Source organism: Phragmites australis, chromosome 3 (genome assembly GCF_958298935.1).
Source record: "Phragmites australis chromosome 3, lpPhrAust1.1, whole genome shotgun sequence".
Classification (NCBI taxonomy): domain Eukaryota; kingdom Viridiplantae; phylum Streptophyta; class Magnoliopsida; order Poales; family Poaceae; genus Phragmites; species Phragmites australis.
Genome location: NC_084923.1, coordinates 26,750,116 through 26,765,433, shown reverse-complemented (window position 1 = coordinate 26,765,433; position 15,318 = coordinate 26,750,116). Strand labels below are relative to the sequence as shown.

The window sequence follows — 15,318 nt, the reverse complement described above, 5'->3', positions numbered from 1 at the left end:
GCCATGCCATTTTGGTACAACCATCTTATTTGAATCATAATCAAGAACTTCAACTTTTGTACAGAAAATATGAAATGTATATATTTTTGTCGGCTCAAATTTATTCATAAACAGCCTCTGTACCCCCTTTTCCAAAGTGTACCAAGAAGCCTCTGGGTGCACACAATTGACCATGACATAATAACTGTATCAGCCAGGCAAAACTTGTCTGAATACATTCTATCTTTATGCTGTCTGAATAAATATCACAGGACCTGCTATCGCACCATCTTCAGTTCTTCTGCTGCATATATAAATAACTCACGACATTATCCACGATAGGTTTCTATTTGTACTATTATCCTGGTTTCCCTTCCACTAGGGACGGGGTACGCTGTTGTGTAATACCATGAACAGGAGCTTCTAACATCCAAAGTCATAAGGAACCAATCCTTGCAGCTCTGGACCGTTGAGCCTGCTGTTGTTCTCAAAGCTGAAAGGTATAGAGTTGTGTTAGCCCTTTTGTTCTTGTGGTTGAGGATGATGCATGTGAATGATCTAGAACAGCACCTAACCATCTTTTTTTTAGAACAAAGACTAAACAATACAAGGCCTACGTAAAGTCATCTCAGTGGCAAATATAAGGATTCAGGAATAACCATCTTTTTTTTAGAACAAAGATTCAACAATACAAGGCCAACGTAAAGTCATCTCAGTGGCAAATATAAGGATTCAGGAATAACCATCTTTTTTTTAGAACAAAGATTCAGGAACCTATTTATCTTAGCTGAGCATCGATTCTAATCAATCATGTGCACCATTTGCAATGTATTCTTTTAGGTATCACAATTAAAAACCAAAATCTAACAAAATCCACAGTTGCTTCGAGCTGTTGGTGCATTCCGCATGATGTATGCTGTACTGAAAGTATCTGGCAGTAAGTTAGCTTTAAGGCATACCTTCGAAGAGGGAAGGTTGAGAAAGGACCGTCAACAGGAATAGTTCCACAGAGGTCATTGTTAGACAAGTCACTGCACGTCACAGGTACAAGCAACAATCAGTGCCACAGAAAATTAAAGAAACGACTGAAATACTGAATATGATAAAGGTCTACACTCACATGACTTTCAGGTTGGAGAGTTTGGCAAACTCCCTTGGAATGGATCCTGTAAGCTTATTGTTGTTCAAGCGCCTATCAAGACAAATAAAACCAAGATTTAATTATAAAAATGAGAAAAGGATATTGACTTCACACTAAAATTATCACCTAACATTTCGAACACAGAATGAACTGAGAATACATATACCCTAAATTTGATTTAAGTTCATTCAGAGTAATTGGCACAATTGCCTAATTCACTTGAATTTATTCTTTGGAGAAAACAAGGCACGGCTTTGTAGTTAGCAAACCAATTGTTCAAAAGATGGTAACATACATGAATCTGAGTGAGTTCAGCTTGGAAAGTGACTTGGGGATTCCTCCAGTGAGCTTGTTGGCATACAAATCCAAGCTGATCAAATTCTTTAGGTTGCCCAATTCTTTTGGGATCTTGCCATCGAGATTGTTCCTGTACAGCTCCCTGCAGATCAAATTTCAATTTCCATTTATTCAATCAACTTCCACTGCTTTCTTTCCCTGCCGAACAACAGAAAAACTAGAATTCACATAGGAACATACAGGTATTTCAGGTTCACAAGACGGCCGAGCTCAGGACCGATGGAGCCGGAGACGTTGGAGTTGCCTAAATCCCTGAAATATTTGTCACAAAGGAAGAGTCATATAACTCAATCATCGAACACGGACAAGACACAGTTCTTGAACTAAGAAAGCGTGAAATTCTTAATTATGCACATATTTGAGAAAAAAAAATCCCCTCTGTAGAAAGACGCAGTTTGTGGTCAACAGACCCAGAAATTCTAGTAGAACAAGCAACTCTAGGACTAAAGAACATCCGTTTCTCTATGGCTAAGCGTGTTATTTGTGATAGGCAAACATTGCAACGGTAGAACAACTGGAGAGCCGAGACCTCAGAAACAAAGATCTGATTCTGACGCGCTTCTCCATATGACAAAACTCATACACAAGAACCGAGAATTTCTTCAGCGATCAGCCATCGAATTCTCGCAACCAACAACCAAATTTACCCAAAAAAGTTGTTCAACCTAAAAAGTTCATGCAGGGCAGGGAGCAAACGGAATCTTGGACGAACAGGGGAAGGAAGGCGAGAGAGATCGCCGACGCCGCGGCGCCGTTGGGGGAAGGGAACTCACAGGCGGACGACGCGGCTGGCCTGGTCACAGGTGACGTGGAACCAGGTGCATGGGTTGACGAGAGTGGGGTCCCAGCTCTGCAGCACGCCGTTGGGGTCCGACAGCCGCTGCCGCAGCGCGTAGAGCGCGTCGCCCTCCTCGTTCGACGCCCGCGCGGGGGCGCCGGCGAGGGCGAGGAGCGCGCCGAAGACGGCGAGGCCTACACGAGCTGCCGCCATAGGATACCAGAGAGAATCGGCAGAGGAGATGGGTGCGGCGGTCGATCGGCTAGTCGCGTCCTCTGCTCCGGTGTGAAAGGGGGCAGCAGCGCACGAGAGAGGGAAGGGATGGGGAGCTGGTTTTGCAGTGGTGTTGGCGGAAATGGGAAGGAAAAGGAGCAGCAGCTGTGTGCGGTCAACACACGGCGGCAAGGACCAAGGATAGTGCAAGTCCACGGTCCAATGTGGACCAGGCAAAAAAGAGGGAGCAAAATGTATGGCTCACCCGGGGATCCTACCAGCCTGCTTCGCCATGGAAAAAAAAATAGAAAACTACGAGGTACCTCTAGGAAAGGCCCTCTGCTTGGGATTTGGTTTCAAAGTTTCATTTTAGTTAGAGAGAGCCAGGGCAATGTCACTACCCTCTCTAATTAGGCTTCGGTTTCAACTGTCATCATAAGATGATAGAGGTAACTGTTGTAACGATAAATTTGATGGTTTTTGTTTTAACTCTTTGCCTAGAGAAAGTATGGTAACACTATTTGGTTTGACTCGTGCCAGAAGATGGCAAGGATAATAGTTGCAATTGTTTGTTTTGTTGGGTTTCAACTTTAATTCTTGTTAGGATAAGGCAAAGTGTAATGACCTGGTTAGTTTTCTGTTTGCACTCATACAAAGAAGGTTGGTTGAGCTAATAAGTATAGTGAGGCAAAGGAAACTCACAAGCAAACTATGCGGCAAGCCTGGTCACAAGTGACTGATATGGAACCAGGTGTAGAGATTGACGAGGGTGGGTACTAGCTCTATAACACGATGTTGAGGTCCAACAATCGTTGCAACAACACATAGAGCTTATCCCCTCCCCTACTCGTAGTTCGATTTGCATTATCCATAGGACACCTTATATGAACCAAAATTGATATCAAAATAAAAAAGATTTACAGTCCAACTGAATGGATTTTGGCTTTAAACCTTGTTCAAAGAATGCCGGGCTAAGTAGGTTTGATTTGTGTGAGATAACAAGTGAAGTGAGGCGGTTTCATCCTCAATTCCAATTGTCGCACTTATGAGCTCTTTTTTTGTTCGTTTCCTATTTGTTTCAAGTCAGAGCAGCCTCTCACGGCATGTAGCATCTTCGACGATGAGTTGCTCTAGAATGAGCCTTGACATGAGGCATCTTTGATGATAAATTCCTCTAGAATGAGTGTTGATAAAAAACAATGGGGAAGGATACATATGCTTTTAAGCGGAGAAGTGATCTGGACATGGCGGAAGCCAACATTTTGTTTAACCAGCGAGTTCTCCAGGGCCGGGCACCTGGCGAGCATGGAATGCAGGACACCCTCTGCGATTGTGGAGTTGAACATAGTGAGCTGCTTGATGTTGGGGCAATGTAGCTGAATAGCAATGCCATCTGGAAGTTGGTTAACCGATGGCAATGACACGGAGGGTGGACAAAAAGAGGAGGCTGGATAGATGTTGACGATCGGGGATTGCTAGAATCCAGTGAAGAGTAGCCATAAATGTGGAACCTCAAATCCTATAAAGACTATCCCTAGGACGTGGAACTCAAGCTCTTTGAGGCTGTCAAGGCGGGGTCAGGAGCTAGGCGTCGAGGAGTTGGTATAGTCCAATGTACCCAAGGTTACCATGATATCATCCTCAAACTCTAGCATAAGCGCATTGATGCACACAACACTAGTGTTGTTGGTGGAAACCGGAGCGAAGGGTAAGCCAGTTTGTGGTTAACACACTACAACAGGAACAGTACAACTCCCCGATCAAACGGGGAGCAAAATATAAGACTCACACAGGGATCCTATCAGCCTACCTCACCATGGAAAAAAATAGCCACTTATCGATAAAAAAGAGAGAAGGCAGGAAATTGTGGGCCATCCGAGATCTGGTATTGACCGTTTTGGTTGGGCTTAATTTTGAACTCTCATCTAGAGAGCATACTACGAAAAATCAGGTTACAAGTGAACCGCTCATGTGCTTTTGGTTTAATGGATTAACCACATGTTTTTCAGTAGTCTGACTAGTGAACTCAGAGACAAAAGGTTGAGGTATTTTTCTCTTCTTCTTTCTCTTTTCTCACCCTTTTTTCTTTTCTTCTTTCTCCTTCTATTCTTATTTGTCTTTTATACCAAAAAATTATAACGGCGATGGAGGGCTCTCTAGTGAGCCGGGAGAGGGGGTAGGGGGCAGCCCCTTACCCTGATGGTGGGTCCGCCCATGCTCGTTAGTAGGAGTACCTTAATATTTGTCCCAGTGATAAATTAGAAAAACAGTGGGCTATTTCTAATTAACATATAATTTGGGATGACTTACTCTTTCGTCAAGGACAAAGATGTAATCCATATATGTACCCAAGTTATGTTTAATACAAATTCAGGATATAATTAATTTACTTTAGGAAACTCACATTTCACTTTGCAACACAAAAAAATAGCTTTCTTTTGAGCACTGCCACTCCTACAGAAGCTATTTTCAGAGACGGTTCGTAACTGTTTTTCACAGGTGTTTAGGGCAACCGCTTGTGATCGAAGGCCTATGAAAATATATGATTTTTATAGGTGTAAAATAGATCACCATGTGGAAAATTGATTTTCACAGCATAAGGTACTTCCACTTCATACATAGCCATAGAGGAAAGTTGTAGATGGCCAGGACCACTGACCAAGTGCTATGTGAGCTGCTCATGTCACCAAAATGATTTATTCCAGGACCACGAACCTTACATTCTTTGGTTCTTCAGCGAAATTTGGATACATGGCATCGAATGTTCTCCATTGGCTAGCATCAACGAGGTGTTCAAGCTTAGTTTGATCCTTATTGCGCTTATCGAAATGCCAACACAGCATTTCAGAGTCCCTAGGGTTTAAGTACAAACGCTGCAAACAGGAGATCACTGGCAGGTACCACATCATCATGGCATGACTTTTTCTCTTCTTCTCTGCATTGGAAGAAGAGTTTTCTTCGTCATGAACAGTATTCGTCGTCTTCTTCTTCGTGTTGGCAGAAGCATCTTCGTCCTCACAATCATCATTCCTCTTGTACCGACTCGCATTGCATACTGGGCATCTATCCACAGCTTCGTACTCTTTACAGTAGAGGATACAATGGTTCAGACACACGTGTATTTTTTGCACATCCAATAGCAATGGGCAGATAAGCTTCTTTACCTAATAAATTGTAAGAACCCAACCTGGGATCTCCTGTGCCACCCGTATCAGTTCCTAGATCAAGTAACTTATACGCATAGTACAAGAATTATAGTATCACAGACAAACTTTGTATGCAAGTATTAAGGTTACAGAGTACAAAAGGTTACAACCCATACTGTATATTACAAACATGGCCGAACAGCAAACAAAAACACAACAAAAAGTAAGGACCTAAGCTACAAGCATCTAGGGTGCGAACACAACTTCTATGACTACTCTTCATCCTCGTCTTCGCCTCCAACGTTGGAAGTGGCTGCTTCCTTATCTGAATGACAACAAGAGTGAGTACGGAAGATACTCAGCAAGCTCTACACTACTTCAGGCTGTTGATAGATGCATAAATGGGTAATTCAAGGACAAGGCTTTACAGTTTAGTTTTAAACGTAAAGCAATTTATGCAGGTATTCAATTATATCATCTATTATTGACTTTAAAACAGTTTAAATGGTTTAAAACCAGGTAACAAGTTTTATCTGGGATTTTTTTGTCCTGGGAGGGGTCACACCTCGCTCCGTAGCCCCTATCGTTATATCTGGTATATCTCTAGTACCACATAATTTCTGGCGGATTGGGCTAAGAACCTCATCATACGAACATCTAATCTACACACTCACTTATCAAGACACACGCACCCATAGTATAGTCAAATGGGGTCATGTTTCGCATGTCCATGACGGTGGACACGACTATTCGAATAGATTTACACTCTGCAAAGGTTGTACATTATACCCACGCGATATGCTTAGCCGCCAACCGTTGCAAGCGGATGAGCGAATTATATCGAGACACTTCAATCACCTTTCATATCGGGCTTTTCTACGAGATTTACCGCCAAGCGCCAGAGTCCATGTACTGAAGGCCAGCCCCCTTTTTAAGCATAGGTCGATTCTAGAAACCTACAAATAGAGAGACAAATGGCACTTGACTGCTCGCTACTCTCGGCCTCCTAGTATGATACCCAACTCAGTATGATGAAAGAAAAATCAAGTCTTGCATATTTAGGACACATGGTTGCACAAGGGTGGCTAAGCATGTCGAGACAATTGAATCGGTCATTAAACGATTGAGGCAGATATCTTCCAACAATGAACGCCATAAAGGTGACTCAAGCCCCCAAGAGCATCCTTATCTAGAGTACTACTCCACCTACCCCCGCCAAAATAGTTTTCACCCATTTTTACACATCACCGGAGAGCTCGTCAGAGTTGGGATTCCACCGGGGTTTCACGAAAATGAGCGGATGTCGGGCTTCTATGCGCTACGACGGATGCGGCGGGAGGCTTACCGCTAGTGGCCGGCAACGGGAAGCAACACCATATGGCAGCCGGGGAGGAGGCAGCGATGCGGGAAAAATGGGCAGCACCTCCCCTACACTGGGAGGTGCCAACCTACAAAGAAAAGGTGCCTGAGGGCTCTAAGCATCACAGCACGATGGCTGTCGACAACACAAAGCACAAGGCACACGTTGGCGGCGACCACAACACGACGGCGAGAGGCCTTAAGCACGGTGGTGCGCAGCTACACGAAAAGGAGGTACAGGGTGGCTACCAGCTACCTAGGAGGGAGCGCTAGGGGTCCGGAGTACTCACCACGCTTGGAGACGGCGACGGGTAGGGCGGCGGCAGACAACTCATCGAAGGGGTGGTGGCGGTTCTGCTCGGCTTCAGCTTGGATGGTCTCCCATCGGGCTTCCAGCCATCGAAGAGTGGCACTGGGATGGCGACGCGGCTCCTCGACTGCTTGTGGATGGAGGATCGGCGACGGTGAGCTACGGTGGCATGCAATGGCGACGATGGCGGTGAAAATAGGGAAAAGGAGAAGGAGAGGGGGCCAGGCTTCACTATTTATAGAGGAAGAAAGGAGCAGTGAGGTGGTGAGCACGTGACGTTGAGCAGATGTCGATGGACAGTGCATCGGTGAGGTGGTGGGGCTGCAAGCATGGGCGGAGAGAAAGAGCGAGAGATAAAGGAGAGAGTGGGAGAAGCGGATATCGGTCAGGCACGCGGGGATATTACCCAGAGAGGGGAAAATGGCGGCCGACGATGAGGTGCGACCAGATGGGTGACACGTGGTCGGCCACGCTCGCTCGGAGACGCGCGCGGGCGAACTGACCAGCGTGCAGCGAGTTGGGCCGAGGGGCGCGGTGGCGGCCTAGCGTGGGAAAGAAGGAGAGGGGAAGGAAAGAAGAAGAAGGCTGAGTAGGCTGGATGGGTTGGGAAAGAGAGGGAGAGGAGGAAATCCGGCCTAGGGGAGAAATGGAAGAAAAGAAGGAAAAGAAAAGGAAAATTGAGGAGGAAGTTTGGAATAAATTCAAATGGAATATTTGAATTTATTTTTAACCTTGGAATAGGATCAAATCATTTGAACATATGAACTATGATTTGGACTTGGACCTTGAGATTCTGAAGATGATTTGAATCAAAGGATTTGAGATCGAATTGGATTTGAGCTGAATAGAATATAAGAGTAGATTTGAAATTGAGAGACATTCGATTTTAAATCTCGACACAAAGAACCATAAAGATCTCAAACCAATACATATGAACCAATTTAATGTAGGAATTATTTTGAAATTGATTCTAGTGCACTTTGGAACACCTATTTAATTTAGTACACTTAATATATATGAATGTATACATACTGGTATATATACATTCATATACTTATTTCCTTAATCTTAGTTAGCCTAAGTAATCATAAAAGTTTTAATTTAGAGTGAAATTTATAATTAATTAATATGTTTAAACTTAGCATGTTACAAATTTACCCACTTAAACAGAATCTCAATCTCGAGATTTAGAAAGCTCGTCGAAAAGATTTGGAAAATCCTTCTTCAGATCCTCTTCGCGTTCCCATGTAGCTTCTGCTTCCGTGTGATTACTCCATTGTACTCGGCAGAACTTGACTGCTGTTCTTCTAGTTTGACGAGTTGCCACATCTAAGATCCGGATGGATCTTTCCTTATACTGAAGATCTTGCTGGAGGTCCATGATTTCTAGGGGAGCATGTTCTTCCGGAACTCTCAAACATTTCTTTAACTGTGAGACATGGAACATATCATGTACATTGGACATCTCTTCCGGGAGTGCTAACTTGTATGCCACTGTTACAATCTTGTCGAGTATGTCGTAAGGTCCCACATATCTAGGTGCTAGCTTTCTATGAACTTGAAATCTTCAGGTGCCTCTGATCAGGGATACTTTGAGGTAGACGCAGTCTCCAACTTTGAAGGTCAAGTCTCTCCTCTGGTTATCTACATAAGCTTTATGTATGCTCCAAGCTTCTCTCAGATTTTCTCTGATCTTAGCAACTCTTTTTTTGTGTCTTCTATTAACGTAGGTCCAAAGAGTGTACACTCTCCTACTTCTGACAATAGTAGAGGTTTTCTACATTTCCTTCCATACAATGCCTCAAAAGGTGAGATCTTCAGACTAGCTTGGACGCTGTTGTTGTATGAGAATGCCGCAAATGATAGATTTTTCTCCCATTCTTTTCCGTAGGTTATCACACAAACTCTCACAAGATCTTCCAAGATCTGGTTTACTCTTTTCGTCTGACCATCAGTTTGTAGGTGGTAAGCAAAACTAAAATCTAGTGTAGTTCCTAAGGCAGTGTGTAGACTTTTCCAAAACCTCGATGTGAACTGGGGTCCTCGATCAGAGACGATCCTGCTAGGAACTCCGTGTAGTCTCAGAATATGGTCGATATACAAGTCTGCTAGTTTGTCTCCATTATACCTTATTTTAACAGGTATGAAGTGGGATACTTTAGTCAAGCGATCCACTATAACCCATATGGAGTCGTTACCCTTCTGAGTTCTGGTAACCCAGCTATGAAATTCATACCAATTTCATCTCACTTCCAAGTTGGGACCTTTAATGGTTGCATCAGTCCTACTAGCCTTTGGTTCTCTTCTTTGACCCTTTGACATGTGTCACATCGAGCGATAAATCCTGTTATATCAACCTTCATTCCTGTCCACCAGTATTTAACCCTCAAATCTGTGTACATCTTGGTACATCCAGGATGAATAGAATAGGGGGAGTTGTGGGCTTCATCCATGATGAACTCCCTAAGATCTTTCTAGTCTGGTACACATAACCGATCCTTGTACCATACAATTCCTTGTGGATCTATCCTAAACCCGGGTGCTTCATTTAACCCGAGATTCTTCTTGACCTCTAGAATCTCTTCATCTTTTGACTAGGCCTCACGGATTTTATCCTCTAGTGTTGGATGTAACACAAAAGTGTGAACTTACCCTTGTGTTATGTGCAGATTGAAATGTTGCATTTCTGCAAGGAGCTCTGGCCTTAACTCCTATACTCGTAGGTCATGGCTGTAAACTTTCCTGCTCAAGGCATCAGCCACAACATTAGCCTTGCCTGGGTGATACTAGATACTTAGGTTATAATCATTTATCAATTCTAACCATCTTCGTTGCCTAAGATTCAACTCTGATTGAGTGAAAATATACTTCAAGCTCTTGTGATATGCATAGATTTCACACTTATTTATAAGGAGATAGTGTCTCCATATCTTAAGTGCATGTACCACTGCTGCTAACTCTAGGTCATGAGTTGGGTAGTTTTCTTCATGTGGCTTCAGTTGCCTAGATGCATAAGCCACAACCTTGCTATCCTGTATCAGTACACAACCTAAACCTTGGCGTGAGGCATCACAATAGACTACAAAGTCATTTTGAATATCTGGCAATTTCAACACTGGGGCTGTAGTTAGTCTCTTCTTGAGTTCTTAGAAGCTCTCTTCACAGCCTTCATCCTACTCAAACTTGGCGTATTTTTAGAGAAGCTTAGTCATTGGCTTAGCCAATTTTGAAAATCCTTCAATAAACTTGCAGTAATAACCCACCAGTCCAAGGAAGCTTCTGATTTTCGTGGTATTGATTGGTTGAATCTAATCAACCACTGCTTCAACTTTTGAAGGGTCCACTGACACACCTTCAGCTGTTAAAACATGTCCAAGGAATGCCACTTCTTGAAGCCAAAACTCACACTTGTTGAGTTTAGCGTAGAACTGGTGTGCTCTTAGCCTTTCCATAACCACTCTCAGATGTTGTTCATGCTCTTTGGCACTCCTTAAGTAGATGAGAATATCATCAATAAACACTATCACAAACTGGTCCAGTTCTTCCATGAGCACCTTGTTCATCAAATTTATAAAGTATGCCAAGGCATTTGTCAATCCAAATGACATGACTATAAACTCATATAATCCATACCTTGTTACAAAGACGGTCTTCTGGATGTCACTTTTCCTAATCTTCAATTGGTAGTATCCGGATCTAAAATCTATCTTAGAGAAGTACTTGGCTCCTCTTAATTAATCGAACAGATCATCAATCCTTGGTAGTGGATATTTGTTCTTGATGGTCATCTCATTCAAATAATGGTAATCAACACACATCCTTTGACTTCTATCTTTCTTTTCTATAAACATAACTGGTGATCCCCAAGTGAAGAACTAGGTCTGATGAAACCACTGGCCTACAATTCTCTAATCTGCTCCTTCAATAACTCCAGTTCATTGACTTCCATCCTATAAAGCCTCTTGATGTTATCTATGGTGAAGGATCCTAACTTATTTCTAATGGGTAAAGATAGGTCCTAAACCCATTCGAGGATATGTGGCCCAAGTAAGTTTCCATGCTCTTGTACGGTTCTGGAGAAAATTTCGGCAACACCTCCCTGCTATTCTCCAAATACATGTCCCGACAACGAGCTGAGAGGGTATGTATCCAAAGAACAACAACGAGACGCCACCGAAATTCTCTCTAGAACCATACAAGAGCACAGAAACCTACTATTCGGATCACATATCCTTGAACTGTCCAAAGTACGTGGACAATTCAAGAGCATCTTCTTATAAATATGACGAGTTACCAAGTTATTTATAATCAAACACTCCCGAACGAGAGACGTAGGTTACGCATGCATGTACACTAAGGGGGACAATCCACATATATCAAGATCTGGGAGAAGTAGAAAAATTATTGATTCCAACTCAAACCCTAGAATCCACCATGCATGTATGAGCAAGAGGAGGAGGAGAGGGAGGAGGCAAACCTTCAAAGGCCAGGGATAGACACCAACTTCAAAACACTGAGATTTGATTTGGCCTCAACAAAATCGCCAAAAGAATCGCCCCTTTGCCGAGCTGCCACGGCGGACAGACACTATCTGGTCGTGCTGCTCGGTGAAGAAAATAATAATAAACATCACTCACTAGTAACGAGTGATAAGGACACGCACCACTAATGAGTGTGCCATTAGTGTCTGGTCTCATCACAACCCATTAGTAATGAGTGGCCCCGGTAGTAAACCCCCAAGGATACAGACATCCATCACTAATGATTTAACATTAATAACGGGTGATAAGAACACCCATCATTCATGATATATTAGTGACGGGTGAAAACTAAGACCTGTCACTAATGACTTCTACAAGAAGAGATCGAATTTCGGATCAGAGGCATGCATGCAAACAGAGAGTACTTCAACAGATCCCATTCAACAGAACAGAACATGAGTATATCAAGAACACAGATATACATCCAGAAACTTGAATTTAACTCAAGTCAGTCATACAATATAGTTATGCATACATTACGTACTTATCCAAATATCCATACATCATTACACTTGAACATTTGCCGGAGCATGTAACCTCTGATATTAAACATAGTTGAAATATAGAATATTGTATCCTAGTACTTCATCGACATACATTAGCGCATTAATTAGTGCACTCTCTTTCACTTCACATGGACGACCCGATGCTTTACCATAGACAGTAAGCAATGTCTTATTAGCTGATTCATTTCCACTTAAATGAAACCTTATATCAGCCTGGTAGTTGCCTTTAGCAGTGAAGTCCACTCCGAGTCCATAAAAGCTTAACTCAAGATGCTTCATGGCTTGATCTAAGATAGTATGAAAGCTAATTGCCGTAAAGGTGTAACAAAAAATATCCTACAAATAAAGAAAATAAAATTATAAAAATAATATACGATAACAGTCATGTATACCAAAACAAGCGGATTACATATTATTGTACCATATCATATTCATTGAACTAAGCAAGCTTCTCACTGATCGAAGCTAAATCCTCTTCGCCCTCCCCAAGCGTTTTTGTTCAAAAATAGTTGTAGTCAGGCAAAAAGAACTCATGCTCCTCAAGCACTTTTAGGCACCATCTAACGACGTTTTTTTTGGAATGCAACGAAATTGGTGATGCATTGCCACAGGCTCTAATAGTGATATCCTCACTACTTTCTCCCTTTGAACGTATGTCAAAAGAGATAGATAGCTTCACAAAATTCCTTCCATTTAGAGTGGATTGCACCAAAGGTACATTACCACTTATAGTAGGGATTACCTCTTTGAGCCATATGATATGTTTCAATACCTATATGATAGGATGATATGAATTGAGCCTAACGTACTTATAAACTCAATTAAATTGTGTGTCCTAATTAGTGTTACTATGAGCCAAACAATAAGAGAAAAAAAATAGAAGAGGTTAATATGATCGGTCTTGATCATGGCCGGTGGGGGAACGTCGATGGGGGAATGCCTGGAGGGGAGTGTACGCCTGGTGCGCGAGTCGATAGAGGAGTTGTCGGGATCCATCCAAGTCCGCCACGGTGACGGCAACGGCCCCTACCACTACCTTGATTCATCACCCTAACCCTAGTAGGTAGAGGGGGGCAACAACGTACGTTGGGCTGTGGTGGAGGGGGAGGATGGCAGCAGCATCGGTGGCGAGGTGCGAACGGCGGCGGCGGCGGGAGGAGGAGGCGGTTGGACGTGAGCGAAGATGAGAGTAGTCAAGAGAGATAAATGGATGGATAAGACTGGTCGAGCAGATTGTAGTGGCCAACGAAGAAATTAGTAATAGGTGATAAGGACACCCGTCACTAATGAGTTAGTTATTAGTGACAGTAACAACTACAATCCATCATAATTATTTTAATATTAGTGACGGGTATCATAACGGTCCGTCACTAATAAGTAGGCTATATTTAGTGACGTGGGCCCTGTGTACCCGTCATTAATTACTGAATTATTAATGACGGATTTTAATGTGACCCGTCACTAATATCTTTAGTGACGGGTTGTTTGCTCGCCGTCACTAATGAACCCTCATTAGTGACAAGTTATGACTGCATTTCAGTCTGGGACACACATTAGTGACGAGTCGTCACTGAACCTATCACTAATAATACATTATTGACGTGTACTGAGGAACCTTAGTGATGTGTTTCTTTGATAGTTTCTAACGTAGTGAGAGATGCCTTGTTTTAAAAAAATACTCTGAAGTTGTTGTTTCATTTCAGGTACGTGTCCTATTGCTCATACGCTCACAGCATCGCACCAAAAGGAAAGTTCATCGCTTTCGTTTCTACTGAAGCTGAGACTGACAAGCCTGAGATTGAGCTAAAACCTGGGATCGATCTGCTCGGCCCTGTGGAGGAGACATTCTTCGACATCTACGACAGATACGAACCTGCTAACAATCCTGAAAATGATAGTTGTTTCGTAACAATTGTAAGTGCAAGCGGCCACAGTTTCTACATTCAATCAGACCACACTGTAGAATTTTTGATAAATATACCTTCATTTTGCAGAGCTACGACGCAACCACTCATTTTGAGACGACTGTGAAGGACGTGCTCTCCTTGTACAACAAGATCACTGGAAAGGTAATTGATCATAGGCATAAAGAAGATCACAATTTTTCAGTACTAGAGTATTGTTAGAATAGAGATACCTTGAGTTAGCAATTTAACAACCTACACTGATGCAATGCAGGAGCTTGATCTTTCAGCGGATCTGAATGCTGCGAGTAACGCTGAGCAAGAAGCTGCTTGAACATCTATTCGTGCAGCTCTGCCACAGCTACTTATTTTTTTAACTCTTCAATAGATGGATCTGTTATATGAAATCCATTTCCTCTTGCTTTTGGAGTTCCATTTGTCCTTACTAACGAATTACAGCGTCACGGATTCGTAAACAGAACATTCTTAATTGGTGACAAAATACCTTGCATTGCCCATGTATGCATATTCCAAACTACTCTTACATGCATGTACAACGGAACAAGCCAGTTCACATGAAAACCTAAGGTGAGTAGTATCTGTTTTTTTTATATGGAAAGTAATTCCATTAACTAAAGGCTGACGTAATGTCTACGGCCACGAGAGAATTTATATTATTTGAGACAGTGTCTTGCCAAATTAGAACACCTCCTGACCCAAGATTAGCACCCAAACTAGCTAGCTTCTGCGCTACGCTATTACATCATTTGGTGAGTAGTGACTGTTTTTCATTAAGTAAATTTATGTTGATCGGGGGTTAACAAGTAGAGTGAGCGGTTTCTTCCACAATTCTAGCTGACCGCTTTAGTGTTTATGAGTTGTTGCTTGGTTCCTTCCTTTTTTTGGATCAACATGATAAAAGCCAAATTTAAGTTTGACAATCCTAAAGCAGAGTCTATGTAGTATAATTTATCCAAGATAACATGATATCATCCTCATGCCAAAGCTTTCTTGAAGATAAAAAACCCATGAACCCATCCGGCACCGAGACCATGGTGATCACTTATCAGGCCCGGATTGGACG

General features: G+C 42.6%; 1 protein-coding gene and 1 pseudogene across 1 annotated transcript; one reads left to right on the top strand and one right to left on the bottom strand.

Moving 5' to 3' along the window:
• Positions 1-70: 70 nt before the first annotated feature.
• On the bottom strand, positions 71-2,611 carry LOC133912746 (leucine-rich repeat protein 1-like). Its single transcript, XM_062355637.1, has 6 exons — positions 2,251-2,611; positions 1,658-1,729; positions 1,416-1,559; positions 1,100-1,171; positions 939-1,010; positions 71-472 (listed from the first exon to the last, which is right to left on the bottom strand). Exons 1-6 carry the CDS (start codon positions 2,466-2,468, stop codon positions 403-405), a joined length of 648 nt encoding a protein of 215 aa, XP_062211621.1. The 5' UTR covers positions 2,469-2,611; the 3' UTR covers positions 71-402.
• An 11,244-nt stretch (positions 2,612-13,855) lies between these two features.
• Positions 13,856-14,568, top strand: LOC133910623 (guanosine nucleotide diphosphate dissociation inhibitor 1-like; annotated as a pseudogene).
• Positions 14,569-15,318: the final 750 nt, after the last annotated feature.